The 15,551-nt window shown below is 31.1% G+C and overlaps 1 protein-coding gene across 2 annotated transcripts in view; it reads right to left on the bottom strand.

Annotated features, from left to right (window-relative positions):
- Positions 1 to 307: 307 nt before the first annotated feature.
- The window catches only part of LOC117168297 (homeobox protein invected-like), a 151,279-nt gene continuing 136,035 nt past the window's right edge, over positions 308 to 15,551 (bottom strand). Inside the window, exon 3 of one of the 2 annotated variants that reach the window (XM_033353834.1) lies at positions 308 to 1,632. In XM_033353834.1, coding sequence (XP_033209725.1) covers positions 1,256 to 1,632 — 377 coding nt within the window. In that variant the 3' untranslated portion in view covers positions 308 to 1,255. The remainder of the gene's footprint in view (positions 1,633 to 15,551) is intronic. The other variant, XM_033353835.1, reaches the window with a different exon arrangement.

The raw sequence follows: 15,551 nt of genomic DNA, 5'->3' as shown, positions 1-15,551 counted from the left end.
TATCAAACAGTTACTTTAGGGCATATAAATAATATAAAAAAACAATCAATTTATAAATATCTATACATGTAAAAAAATATCTATAAAATGCGAAAAAAATAAATTTGAAAAAGGAGCATGATGTATAACTTTAAGTGTTAAATAGAAGACTTTTTTAAATTTTTAGTAAATAATCACTCATATTACAATAGGTAGAGGCGTCCTATGTCCAAGGGAATAATAAAATGAATAAAGATCCATGTTGCTTGATAATGAGAGTATTTAATCGACTTTAAATAATCTTACACGTCCACGATAACCAATTTTTTCGGTCGAGCATATGTGGTTTCATGTACGTGCCTCTGCTCTTAATGCATAAGTAAATAAATAACTAAGTTACTTTAAACAGTCTATAAACGATGATCCCGCTACAAATCGAATGGTATGTACAGTTCGGTTTAAAGTTCTTCTACAAACGGCTTCTCTATGAACGTCTCTATGTATAAGGATCTATTGCACGTTGCAATTACTTCTGTCGCTCTGGGTTATTATACATTTTTACAATAAATTAGCGGAAATCATCATTATCATACGTAATGCGTATTCTTTGCACATGCTATCTCGTCAAAGATTGTTCTTCCCTTTTTACACACATCCACAGGAGAGAGAAAGACAAAATATTGGTATAGAATCCTGTTAGCAATGGTAATAAAATGGCACTGTACGCTTTTGTCGCGTTCACTGTTTTAACAATTCAATCTTTTACATAACCCATTACTCTTTATTATATCCATTCTTTCTTTATATTTCACAGTTTTTTAACATTCTGTTGAAAATTTATGATTTCTTATGAGAACATTTGGAAAATCAACATTTTAGTTACTTCCGACAATTCGTAGAACTAACTAAATTATATGAATTTAATTAAATATTGAAAAGACTACGATAGAAATTCTGCATTTTTGGCATAATTACGTTTTACAATGAGCCAACGTTTCAAATTTGTTGGAAGACTTTTTTAAAACACATCTCCCTTTTTAAAAACTCTTTAAACACAATATTATATATCTTTTTAAATTTTTTAGAAGAACACGGCGTGGCGAATCGACTCTGGAGAAATTTTTCCTCGAACTTTAGCAGTTTTGGTTCCCCTTTTGATCTCCGACAATTCGTCCGTTATCAGTCTTTGAGCCGAGCTTTGTGGGCTCGGTAATGTTAGAATTCCTCTTTATCGAGTCAAATTTCTTGGCTCGATTAAGTTGGCGAATTAGAGTCATCATTTAGCTTGAAGTTCCGCCGCCTGTTCCTCCTCCTCTTTGGTCAACGGGACTGTCGAGTGGTTGTAGAGACCCTGGGCCATCAATTGAAGGGCGAGGGGATTTTTCTGTCCACTTGCTTTTTTGATCTTCGCCCTCTTATTCTGAAACCAGATTTTTATTTGGGCCTCATTCAGGCCCAAATCCCGTGAAAGTTGTTGTCTTCGTCTTTCTGTCAGATATCGGTTCTCTGCAAATTCTCTCTTTAACCTCGCCAGTTGTTCTCCACTGAAATTCGTCCTGGGTCTTTTCTCTTCTGGTGTTGTCCCAGTTACCTTCCCGTCGCTTGGCCTCTTGACTCTTCTCGTCCGAGGACCTGAAAGCATACGCGAAGATTCTATGATTAGCTCGTATCTGTCAATATCGCTGTTAAGCACAGGAAATTCATTTCTTCAAGTCTTAAACATATTTTAAAATATATTTGAGGTGGGGGAGTATACAATACGAGGCATCAAATATTTAATATGGATTCCTTCTATATTGCAATTTAGAAATTTTACGAGAAAAACAATTCTCAAGACATTCAAAATCTCCCAAAAACCTGTTTCCATTATATGTGAAAATATGCTCTCTAAATTTGAATTAGTAGAAATTTTACTTATTCTTTTAGTACGCTTCATTTTAATTGATGAAACAACTGTTTTCAGCAGTTTACTAATTTTAAAAGTAAAAAACCCGTAACTGTATTTAATCAGTTTTACCGTAAATGTAGTGAATCAATTATAGACTTAAAATAAATTGAGAGAGGAAAAATGTTTAATTAGGATTTTATTTATCCTCAAATATTATTTGTAATATTGAGGTTCAACCAAAAGTTTAATTATAAATTTTTCCTCAGAATATATAAACTTAGTGTATAACGATACACGGCTGTAAATGTTGTCAAGTACTAAGAGTAATATACAAATTAATTTTACCCGTGCATTGTTATACACGTTTCACTTGAAAATATTTTATTCTTTCCATTGCATTTTAATTTTTTACATATATTCGTGTCTCCGTTTGAGAGTGAAGAAAACTTATTACATCTGTATCTCATTGATAAAATATTGTCACTGAACGTAAAAATTTCTTTTAAGGTGATAAAGAGGTGTATATCTGCGTGTGAATAAAATTTCCTGAAAGATAAGTTTAATTTGAAAATTTTAAAATATTTGAAGCTATTACTATTATGCATAACAAACAATATTTTTTTTCAAAAACTTGCTGAGTTTCAGTTAAGAGAAAAATGTATAACACGCATATTTTCTAATTAACAGTTTATTTTCATTGAATTCCGCAAACTAACTTATATTTCTTCAACAAAATTTTAATAACACAATTTACATACATTCTTGTCCATCTTATGATAATTATTTATTTTAATTACTAGAATTGTTTTTAATGTCCATTTTGAATTCCACGCAAGCGCAGTAATATGAGGCGCTCAATTTAGGTATTTTCACTTCAACAACAGCTACCTTCACTTCGTTAAAAGCTGAGGGGAAAACAATGGATCAAGTGCATGGAACAAAACTTTATTTCTGTAATATCGTTGTAATTTATAATAATTATAATAATTTTATTATTTAATTAAATAGAAATTTAAAAATATAAACTTTTTTCAAATACACTTATATAGAAAACATTATCTTTTAGGAAGATATTAGCAAAATAGGGCAAGATCGAACTAAATCCCATGCGTTTGGTCCCTTGTTTTACCCTCAGCTATCTGCGAAGTAAAGCTAGCCTCTTGATTTGAAGTGAAAATACCTAATTAGCAGCAGACGACGGAAACTAGAAAATAAAAAAATGACCAATTTTGAGAACTTCAGCTGCAAAGAATGTGCGAGGAATTGCTATCATTAGGCATTTTAAGAATTTAAAAATCATTTTTTTCAAATTTCAGAAATGCTTGTCAACGTTTCTTATACATGAGTGGAAGACTTGCAGCATATGTGGTTTTATCTAATTTTCAAAAATATTTGTCTGACAGATTAGGAAATTTTATTAAAAGTTTTCACTGTATGTCAAATGTATTTAGAAACTGAGTCAAATTTTTCAATCAGACCAAAATGTAAAAAGTTACATTTTTTTTTTATTTGAAACAAAAATCTTTTACGCGTTTTTGATATTTTTGGCAAAGTTCTTGGTGTACGACAAAAAGACTTGCAAATTTTCCCAACGACTTTTCACATTTGTTTTGATAGATTAAGAAATATCAATCCAAAATTCTATTAGATATAAAATATATTTTGTTAAAATTTTTTAATCAGACTAAAATTCAAAAAGTTACATAATTTTCAAAAACATGGGATGTTAAAGTTTAAAGCGTTATTTTTAGTGTATTTGAACTAGGTTTACAAATTATCTTGGTAAAAAATTTTTTAATTGGACACAAATTGAAAATTTTCAAGATTAATAAGTTCGTTTAATTATTAAGATCACTTCATTTATTCTTTTTCATAAAAAGATAAATAGGCGCGCGCAAGACTACTCGTATCAAATTAAAAGACTCCATAGTTGCAGAATTTCCCTTTTAAAGGATTCGTATTTAAACAATTTTGATTTAAATGCCTCCAGAATAAATTCAAAACAATGAAAAATTAAGAAAGTAATATCCGATATTCAAGTCTTTAAAATTAGAAGATTTTAGACGTAGGCATTGAAAAGTGAATTAATTATTATTTAAAAAAGTTCCAAAATATTTGTTCGCATTTTTTTAAATTTTGAGTTGAACATTTAAAGAAATGAATAATTTAGAATTAAAAAATATTTGATTGAAATATTTCAAGAATGAATAATTATTGTAAACGTAATGTTAAAAATGAAACGATTTAAAAATAAAAAGTTAAAAATGGTGTTGTTTAAAACTAAATTAGATAAAAATAGAACTATTTGAAATTAATACCTCAATATTTAAATAATTTAAAAAATTTTTAATTGTTAAAAATTTAGACTTTCGAACTTTTCAAAATTCTAATCTGAAATTATTGAATTGTGAATATTTTGAAATTGTCCTATTATCGAAATTTTTATATTTTACCTAATCTAAAGTCTTAATATTTAAGAATTTGTTTAATAATGGATTGTATCTAGTTCCTTCTTTATATTGTAAATTAAAAATCCAGGGATTAATGATTTCAAATAAAGGCATGATGAATCAAATTAGAATTGAATAAAATTGAATCTATATCTAAGGTATATAAATCTTTATTTTTAAATGAACTAAAGATATATTACTAAGTAAACTTGTATTACCTTTTTAATGTGTAGTGAAAGGGGGAAACTAGCTCATAATCTTGAATTGCTTAGAGGAACTATTTTTACTAGCTTGTTTTTTATTCGTCCCCTTGTAAGAAAATTATTGTCTACACTCATTGCTTGAATAAATATATTTGTGCCCTTGCTCTTTAGGCTCATTGATAGGCGTGTGTGACATGCATTTGCAAGGATGTTAATGTTGAAGTCTGAGAACTGTAACCAACTACATACATATATCTTGTAGTGGAAATTTTGTTGACATTTGTGCGGAGCGAGTTAAATAAAAAAAAATTTTTACTCTTATTTTTACATTTTCATCCTAATTAGAAGGTAGTGGTGTTATATAAAATTTGAATTAATCGGTTTTCATAAAATTTTTACAAACAAATGTTTTTTACGAAGTTGTTTCTCCGTCTGTCTGTGGACTTTAGGGAAGATAACTTTTGAAAAAGTGATCAGATTGGATTAAATTTTGGCGCACTTTTTTACGTCCTCAAAGAAAAGCACAAGTTCGTTAGTAAGCTATTTTGGATGTAAAACTTAAAAAATTTAAGTATTTTCAAAATTGTTGAAAACCTTCATATCAAGATTTGAAGTTTCTAATTACGATTCTTCGTTGTACTCAGAAATGGAAATAATTTATGTTGACGATTTTTTGTATAAAAATAAAATGATTAGAGTTATAGCATTTTTAAAATAAAAAGCAAAGAAAATGAAAATGAATATTTTAAGCCAAACAACGCACGATGTGTTCGTTTTATTCATAAAAAGAACATTATAATAAAACATAAATATTGGAAAGAACATAAAATTCTGATAAAAAGGGCTATTATACAGGATTCAGAACTATTTCTGCATGGTAAAAATGATTATTTTTCTAAATGATAAAATTAGCAATATTTTAAAGTTTGAAACGCTAAAAATCGTGGGGTATTTTGAGAAGTGTCTATGTATTTTATTTCATCCTAAAATAATAAGAATTCATACTACTCCACATAGTAAAAGTTCCCTTGCACTGTAGCTTAGATTAACTGTGCCGCATGGTCATTTCTTTAAGGGTGCGCAGCACATTATTCTATCCGAGAAGTAATTACTTCTATTTCAAATAATAAAATGCACTCCTGACGATCTTTTTTTGCATTAACATTTACTTTTGGAGTTAGATTCCATAACCAGTCGTGATGTGAAACGTGAATCATCGCGCATCCGCATGCTACTCAGTTCTTTAGTTGATATTTATCAAATTTTCCAATAACTTCATTGTTTATCAAAACAGTGAAAAGTAAAACTGAATATTTTATTGTATATCTGTTGAAAAAACTGGAATATTCCATGGAAAACTATCAAAAGGATTACTTTTCTACCTGAAGATAAGTTTATCCAAAACGCAACCTTGTTTAAACATTATTTTATAATGACTTACATTTAATAAATTTATGCTATTTTCTTTATCATTTATTTATGTGAAAAATGAAAATTTTAATTTTAATTATTTTCTTGTGGAAACAATTTATAAATGATCAGATAAAGGCCACTTTTCTTGTGATTATCCATACTTATTTATTCGTTTCTTATTGATTTCAATTTTCATAGAATTTACACTTAAGTCTTCTTGACTTCAGAAGTCTTATAAACGTAGGCTCATTACAGGTTCTATAATCTCACTGGTATAATTTATTATGTTTCCAGAAATTTAAACTGTGTCAAATTGAGAAGACTGTATTATATGTATATTACTGCATTAGGCAGATGTATATCCAAGAGCATAAACGCATCCCTGACGTCACAGTTACTGTCTCTCTCCTTCTAACCAGCTTCAATGTTACAGGGAGAGAGATGGCATACTGGTGCGTCAGCCAAACGAGTATGAATTTCTACGGGTAGTCGACGCCAAGTAGACGCGGGTTCAAAAAATGTTGCAGGTATATTTCCCAGAAATTATTCGACAAATTCGTAGGATGGAGAGAGGTACATGGATAGTGGAAATTCTTCATCAGGTCAACAATTTGAATTTAGTACTTGCAGTCATCATGCGTGTCTCTGAAGTTATTTTAAACCTCTATTTAGCATATCTTTAGCCTTTCTTATTCTATTTTAATTTTTAATGGCATAAAAAAATTATTCTAACACACTCTTTATTTACGAAATTTTTCTTTTTGCCGAAAATCAAAATGCAGTGGCATGCTCTTTATTGTCAACGCTGATAACACCCACACAGATGCAGTATGGCACTGTTCTGAAAATATTTGACCTAATACATGATATTAACTGTTTTGCAGAAAGCTTCAGATATAAATCAAGTTTTAAAGGACAAACGAGATCAACTTCATGGAAAAGGACTTAGATTTCAGCCTGTCATTGTATTTGCGGAGCCAATTCGAAATTTGAAATCAGTCTATGATGTTGTAGATAGAAAAAAAAACTAATAAATAACTGACAACGAAATACAGATAAACATATATAATAATAAATCGTTTTTAATTGTACTTTTATAAAAAAATAACATAATATAATCAGCTTTTCAACCTAGCGTTTGGAGCTATCAAAAATGCCACGCTTCATATTTTAAGCAATTAAAATTACTATTTGGTATATTTCTAGAAATTATTTAATACAGTACTTTTAGGTATTAAAGGAAAGTTCAATTCACCATGTATCATAGTATGAAATCTATTTTTACTATGGTTCTCGCAGGTATCTAGCACGATCACACTAAACAGTTTGAAGTAGTAAAATTTACCATGTAGCATAGCGCATAAGGCTACTCTGCACGGGATACGCAGGCACCTACAGTAGTTATACCTGGTACTTGACTAGGGTCAAGTTTAGTATGTGACCAAGTACAATTAACTCTTAAATTAATGAGCAAAACTATGTTTATGTGGACTGTGTATTAGTAATAATGATTGAAACTACTATGTAGCATAGCATATGATGCTGTTTTTGTTGGTGTAAAATCCCTTGACTTCATACTATACATTATTTTAGTGAAATATTGTAAACTACTATTAAGCTCTATATGTCACCAGTTTACTATGTGAAATAGTGAAAACTTCTCAAATTCTTAGCACAATTAACCAACTATTTTTCTCCGTGCAGGCACAGATTTTTCGGGTGTCTTTGAAAAGTATTCTCTAAAATATTAACAATGTGAAAATAAATAAACAATGTGAATGTTTGAGAATGTGGATAGTAACCAAATGATCTACATGTATGTGATGTAAAATAACGAAGAAAAAAGTCTTAACGAATAGTTTCAGAAATAGAACGCATCAACAATACGCTAACTTTGCTTCGAGCGTTGTATCTATCGCCATTTATTATTATACAAGCAGGCGACATGATAGCGAAGCGGAACATGGTTGCTGCATTTTGTTTTCGGAAGCTTTTGTTGGATTATTTTCTATGGGAAAATGTAACATGTAGCGCTTTCAATTTTAGAGGGGGTTAGGAAGACTCCATGAAGATAGAAGAGTATCGAAATTCAATAGTCGAAAATCGACATCTACCAGAATATCTGGTTGAGTTTACCAGAACATCTGGTTATGTTGACGAGAACGTTGTATTCTTAAGCTACCAGAAAACTGCCTAGTAAATCGTTCTGGTTAACCTTACAAGAACTTCTGGTTACATTTACCCGAATTTCTGGTAACATTATCCAGAAAATTTTCAACAAGAATCTTCTGATACTTTTAACCAGAATTTATAGTAAGGACATATTTAACACTCTATTCTAGTTGGATTAACCAGAATTCTGGTTGTTTAAACCAGAATTTTTGTTGAGTGTATATATAGTATACGTTTTTGATATGAAAAATTGTGGTTTATAGTGACTTTTTTTTAATGATTTTGCACATTTAATTTTAAGTACACAATTTAATAAATTCCGCAACATTAAAAATCAATTTTGAATAGGTAGATAAGAAGCTGTAAGATGCCTATAGGATGTCGTTAAATTTATTTGATATTTGTCTAGATTGATAATCACTTTTGTGTAGCCATGAATACATAATCCTTATCATAGCACGGTGTGCCTGACTTCAACCCAAAAGGGCTCACATATGTCAACTTTCACTGAATATACTTCCGGGATGCCCCACGATCATTTTGAGCCCAAAAAACTCGCTTGCGCCGTTTTTGAGAACATTCTTTTTTTGATTTTTTTGAAGAGTTTAATTAACATATTTTAATGAAAATAAGTTAATGGTCGAATTTTATTGGCTCGAACCATTTAGTCCAAATAATCTCACAAGGATAAAGTGCTTGAAGTTTTCTGCAAAATCAGAAAAAATTTAAAGTTTGTTGTTAAAAAAGTTTTTTGTCACGTTGACATTTTCCCATGCCTCATTCTCCAAAACCGAAAAATTAAAAAAAAAATGTCAAAAAAATTTCATAAAAAGCATAATTTTCAGGAGGCCACAAATTCGATGCGATTAAAGTTAGAGCATTTTTTTTTAGATTTGCTCAAAATAAGATTCTCCTTAAGCTATATGCTGGTAACTTTCTCCTAAATTGCTCGGGAAATTACTTCTTTTGAAAAACAAGACATTTTATTTATAAAATTGATGTTAAACAAAATTTCATAAAAGGGTCATATTCAAAAGGCCACAATTTTGGTTCAATGAGAGCTAGAGCAATGTTTCTTTTTTATATCTCAAAATAAAGTTTTATTCAATTAATTATTTAGCAGTTTTTACCAAATATGCACAGAAAATTAGAATTAGGACATTAGAATTTTTTATTTTGCGTAAAATTGTAAGCACCTTAATCCTTGTGAGAGTGTTTGAGACATAGGATGAACCGGAATGAGGCAATTTTAAAGAACTGATTTTTTCCCATGTTTTTCACAATTTAAAAAAAATATTGAAGTGTTTTAGTTCTCATAAGATGTACAGCACCTGCGGACCTTTTTCGTATGCCAGACTGAATGTTTCGAGCCAATAAAATTCAACGTTTAACTTATTGTTATTAAAATATGTTAATTAACCTCTTCAAGAAAATCAAAAAATGAGTTTTCTCAAAAATGGCTTAAGCGATTTTTTTCTTTTTGAACTCAAAATTATCGTGGGGCATCGCAGAAGTATATTCAAAAAAATCTGCCCGCATCGCGGGCACATTCTCATCACGCACTGGGTGCGCGGCTCGCTGCACTTGCAAGTTTGAGCGCGCCTAGGGCGCGCGACTGTTGGTTCGCGCGCTTCGCGCTCGATAATATATTTATCTCGCGCTTTGCGCTCGCTAATGTATTTAGCTCGCGCTACGCGCTCGATCTTCCTGCATAGACTTTTTGAAACTAAAGGTGAAAGTATCGACAACAGTAATTTGGTGATTGTAAATTCTCTTTTGTTAAAGCTCCTTCGGCTTTAACGAACACATTCTCGTCACGTATCTCGTGCCTCGCACTCGAGTTTATCCCTGAAATTTTATATCATTCCCATAAATGTATATTTTTATAATTCGTAACTTATATAACACATACACATACATATTTTTTGTTTTGTTTAATGCATTATTATATTTAAAAATATTTGAAATATTGTGAAAATGTTGCATGCGGAAATGTAACTTTTGGTTTTTCCATTATTTTTTATGTTGTCAAAACTTAATTTTTTATTTATCAAGAAAATTCAAAAAGTTTTTATGATAATATTCTAGGGCATTTAGAAATCAAACTTTTTCTTCTTTTGCTACTTTTTCATGTCGTCCGTTAATTGGCTTAAAAGGTTCATTTTCGTGTGTTGTTGGGAATTTGGTAAATGCTATAAATCTAATAACGTTTAATTTTATAAAAACAGTCTTTAGATAAATTGTTTGAATTTTTAAATACTATGGATAACCGTACAGAGAAGTCTTGAATTTGGACAAAATGTTCTCAAAAATATTCAAAAGGCGCTTAATTTTGAAATTTCTATCTAAAACGGCTGGTTAAAAAACTTGACCTTTAGTTTAGGACACTGAAAGAGTGTACCAGAGGCCAATATGATAGAATTTTTTTTTTAAAGTTATTTTCCTGACAGACAGGCATAAATACATACAGGCAGACCAACAGGCAGACACATTCATAAAAACCTATTTTTCGGATTTAGGGGGTCTCTGATGAGAATGTAAAAAAAACCATTAATAAAATTTGTTTGCTCTACCTTCCGTGAAAAAATGTTATCTATTTATTTTGGCTTAGCTTGTGTCGTGTCTCGAAAAATTAAATTTTTGTATTTTCAATATTTTTTTATAAATAGAACCAAAACTACGTGTCCTATAAAAGAATGATCAATAAAAAATTTGTAGATATTTTTTGGGTGCACAATGTTTGTCTTATCATTTTTTTTCCTATCTTGCATAGTTTGACCGGAAAATGCAATTTTTGATTTTTGATTAGTTTTTGTGTGGTCAAAATTTCAATTTTTCGAAGAAATTCAAAAAGTTGATATGATAATCTTGTAGGGCTATCGAAAAGTAACATTTTTCTTTTCAAATACTATGAATAACTGTACACAGAATTTTTGAATCATGAAAAAATGTGTACTCAAAAATTTTCAAAATGGCCTCACTTTTAGTATTTTTATCTAAAATGTCTGACTAACGAACTTGGCATTTAGCTTAGGATACTAAAAGAGTGTACCAAAAGCTAATCTAATAGATTAATTTTTTTTCAAAAGTTATCGTGCTCACAGACAGACAGACATAAAGACAGGCATAACCACAGGCAGATAGACATACAGATCGACACATTCGTAAAAACATGAAAAGTTAAATTTTTTGAAACCTCACATACCAGACGAAAAAGAAATTAAAAGACAAAAGTTGTGATAATAATGTGCCCACGCAGTGGGACATTCAAAAAGAAACATTTTTCTTTGCTTGACTTTTTTTCATATCGTGCGTTATTTGGCATAAAATGTTCATTTTCGTGTGTTTTTTGAAATTTTGTAAATGCTATAACTCTGGTAATTTTTTATTTTTAGAAAAAAGTCATAAGGTTAAATTGTTCTACTTTTTAAATACTATGAATAACCGCACAGAGAATTTTTGAATTTTGAAAAAAGTGATCCCAAAAATATTCAAAATGTGTCCACTGTTTGAATTTTCATCCAAAGTGGCTGTCTAACGAACTTGAACTTTAGTTTAGGACACTAAACTGGGGGGTCAAATTTTACACAAATCTAATACCTTTTCTGACGAGAATGTAGAAAACTGGCATATGCAAGCCCTTTTGGGTTAAAGTCAGTCTAGGCGCATAATGATAGGTATCATACTACTGATGTATTTAGCCTAAATTTAACCTTTTCTTTTAACAACGAATTTGGCCTATTGACTAATAAATCATTTCATCCTGGCTCACAACAAGACATAAGTTTAGGGGCCGTTCACAAAATACGTGATACATTTTTCAAGGACTTTAGACACTCCCTGCTGCCATCCTGGTGGTTTTAACTTTGCATTTAACATGGAGAATGATACTTTGAAATACCCCTTCTCCTAACGTATCACGTATTTTGTGAATGACCCCTTACTAGTAGATACAAAGATGAAATACATACATATATATATCCTGAAAAAATGGTTAGTTGGGCCAACTATTTAGTTTGGAAGATATGGTACTGCTATTTTGTTAGTTAGGACAACCATTCACTTAGTTGCTGGCACTAACTGAATAGTCACTGCAACTAATGGAATTTTTGCACCAACTAATAAAATAACAGAAACAACTAATAAAATAGCAGTACCATATCTTACTCAACGAACCACTTTCTTCAGTATACATTTAAATCTAGGATTTCCAATCACTGTAAAGTAAAAAAATATCAAGACAGTAACATCACTATAGTTATTGGCATTGAATTTATTATCGTCACATTTAAACCCCGATTTTAAAATTCTCTACTTTTTACAAATTCTTTCCATTTGCTGCATTATTAAGAGAAAGCTTGTCAATCATGGATTTCAACATGCCAATAACCAAGAGAATAATCGTAAACTTTCGTTCAAGTTGTAAGATTGAAGAAGTTAGCCTTGAGTAACTCCTGTTTCCTGCTAGGAATGAGAATATAATAAAAAGCCATATTCTGGAAGGTCCATCAAATCCCCCATCAAAGTCAATCAGTTATTTGAACTTGAAGCCATAAACTTGGGTAGTAAAAAAGATAAAATTACGACTCCGTGTCTACACCTGAAGTTAGCAGCAAACGCAACTCTTTGATAATGACGACCATCCTTAACGCTACGAAAGCCTTCGAACGTCCAAGAAATTGAGTGTAGTTATCATCTATTTATAGTGGCTCAATATAAAATGTGTTGGTTGATATTAGAACGTCTTCTCTACCTACATCTACATACAACGGTTGACACTTTTTTTCAAACTGCTGAACTATGTAACACAATCAGGATGTTTCAATGGAGGAAGACATTAATACAACTTTGATCACATGGTTAAAGTTCCAATAGAAACATTTAATTCCTCCATTCAGTTCAAAGACAAATTATCGCAGAAAAGTTTTCAAACTAGTTTAAATATCTCCTAAATATCCTTTCACTGATATGTTCGGCTCTTAAATAATAATTTAATTTCGTGAGAAAAATATTATTTCAGATAAGAAGAAAATATAATTAACAGATGATTAAAATGTCATAAGAAGAAGTGATTTGTTCAGCTTATCATCGAGTTTCTCCTGAAAGCGACTGGATTTCAATTTAACCAGGATGCTAGCGGCTTTGGGAGCTCGATCTCCGCTCTACCGGCTAAGTAAATTATTCTATCCTCCCTGTTTTATCGGCCGATTTCTCAGGCAACACCGTGGCAGCAGATCACCTTGTAGGCACCACTTACCCGGGCAGCACGTCCTGGTCTCGCTTTATCGTAAATCAAACACATTATTATTGCCTCTGCGGTGCGTATTCTCGTATTCACCTTCCTATCCACCTAAACGTTTACGTTTACATAGCAAAGCCGACATTCAAGCAGCCATATACATCCCTTTACGTCTAGAGGCAATTTTCAATCTTAAAGGGAACTATCAATTTCCTTATTCTAATCAAAAGCATAAAGAATACAAAAGTTAACAACAAACTTAAATGCCCTTAAATGAACTCGATTTTTATATTATATTTATTGTTCTTTTTCCTTCGAAAATTCTTCATTGCTGCTATAAAGTTCAAAAAATTAATTAGTATAAGAAACAGTATAGTTATAATGAGTAAATTAAGAGGCATCGAACATAAAAACACATGAAAAGATGTATGGGTGTAAAGGAAGCAAAAGATATTTGCCAGGATCGGGATGTGTGGCGGAAAGTTGTTTTATAATAAATGGGCAATGAAAACTGTCAGCGAGATGACAGGCGCCTGAGAGGAAAGATTTTGGATACTCATGAGCCCTCGTGGAAAGTTTTGCTCAGTGGACGTGATTGGGGTAAAGGGTATGGATATTTCTATAGGCTTAATTGTGCAGAAATTCCGATATGAATCTGATCGGGGCCAGATCGGGCAGAATTTGGCCCAAATCGGGCTATCTAGATGGGGTCAGACTCGAAATGAAACGCGATACCCGATCGGGGCCCAAGCGCAGCGCCCAGAGATAACCCGGTCTGGCCACGATCAGGCCCTTTTTAATCTATTTCTATTATTTCTAATTAAAAGGGATTCTTAAATAAAGTAATATTAAAATCCTACATATCACCTCCTAAATTGAAATTTGAGAATATAAAATTCAGACCAATAAACAGATCACGATATGAAAACATTTGAGTATATAAGACTAGAAACAAAATATTGGTTAAGAAACTTTTCTTGGAGCAAACGAAAAAAGTCGAAAGACGCAATATAACAGCCAGCATTTGTGTATGATAAACTATTTAAGTATTTTGCAATATATTTTTGGTATCAATTTCTAAATTGAATTCGCTTTCAATTTCTATATTGAATTTAAATGTAGAAAGTTATTTTCACAAAAGCGACTATACCACAGTAAGAAGGTTGTATTCACATATTGATTATGTCAGATCACCTAAAAATACGTGAAAATAAATATTTTTCTAACATCAATGTTGGTCTAATTTGTTTTCACATTCAGTACATTAAATATCACTTCTGCTTTTTTTTATAAATAAAGAACCTTATTTCGAGATTAGGTTTCATCTTAACATTCTTGATCAATTTACTCATTATAGTCTTCAACACGTAAATGCAGAATTATTTTAGAGTATACGATACCTACTCACTCGTCTTTTGCTCGCTTTTTGAATTTTTTTCACTCTAGATTGGCTGTTAAGTCGGAGTCTAGAGAAGGCCAAATTTAATATCCACAACATTGTGTGCCCGATCTGGCCCAAGTCGGAAATGAGGCAAATATATGGCAATTTCTGCACGGGATTAGTCATTTTGTATATTTATGCGTGAACCGTGATGTGAGGTGGCTTTGTGATGCTTTTTACCTGAAGTGATTTCTAGAGAAATTGATAAATTGATCAATGACCCATACCAAGCGGTGTTGTGGAAGACGAATATTCTGTTTAAAGAAGCAAGACGAGACTTCGAGATTGATATAAAATCTATCCCTTCTCCTAATCATATACCTATTACTATAACTTATCATATAAACTTCTTAATCTCCAGTAGTATAAGGTTACTTATATTTCAGAATACTCATTTACAAAATTATGAAGACCAATATTGGTCACTTCAAATAATCTTCTGAATTCTTGTCCCTCCCTAACTTCAAAGCCTTGATCCTCGAAATATTACATTTCATTTTATTTTTTAAGTAAATGGTGTGCTAAGCTATAAGAATCACGAAAAAACAACTAGATTAAAACTCATTTTTATTATGAATTATTTTATTTGAAAACATCTTTCATAAATGATGTGCTTTAATCCGGGGTCCAATTTAAAGACATGGATTACTTTTCCTATACATTCCATTATTATTATTACACCATTAAGCCATTTCCCTTTCGGGGTAGGCGTGACTCACTCGGCAGGGGAAAGGAGTAGTGTGTGGATGGGATAGAGATTTTTCAG

This window comes from Belonocnema kinseyi, chromosome 2 (assembly GCF_010883055.1).
Source record: "Belonocnema kinseyi isolate 2016_QV_RU_SX_M_011 chromosome 2, B_treatae_v1, whole genome shotgun sequence".
Classification (NCBI taxonomy): domain Eukaryota; kingdom Metazoa; phylum Arthropoda; class Insecta; order Hymenoptera; family Cynipidae; genus Belonocnema; species Belonocnema kinseyi.
The sequence above is the reverse complement of the archived record's forward strand: the minus strand, read 5'-3'. Positions and strand labels throughout refer to the sequence as shown.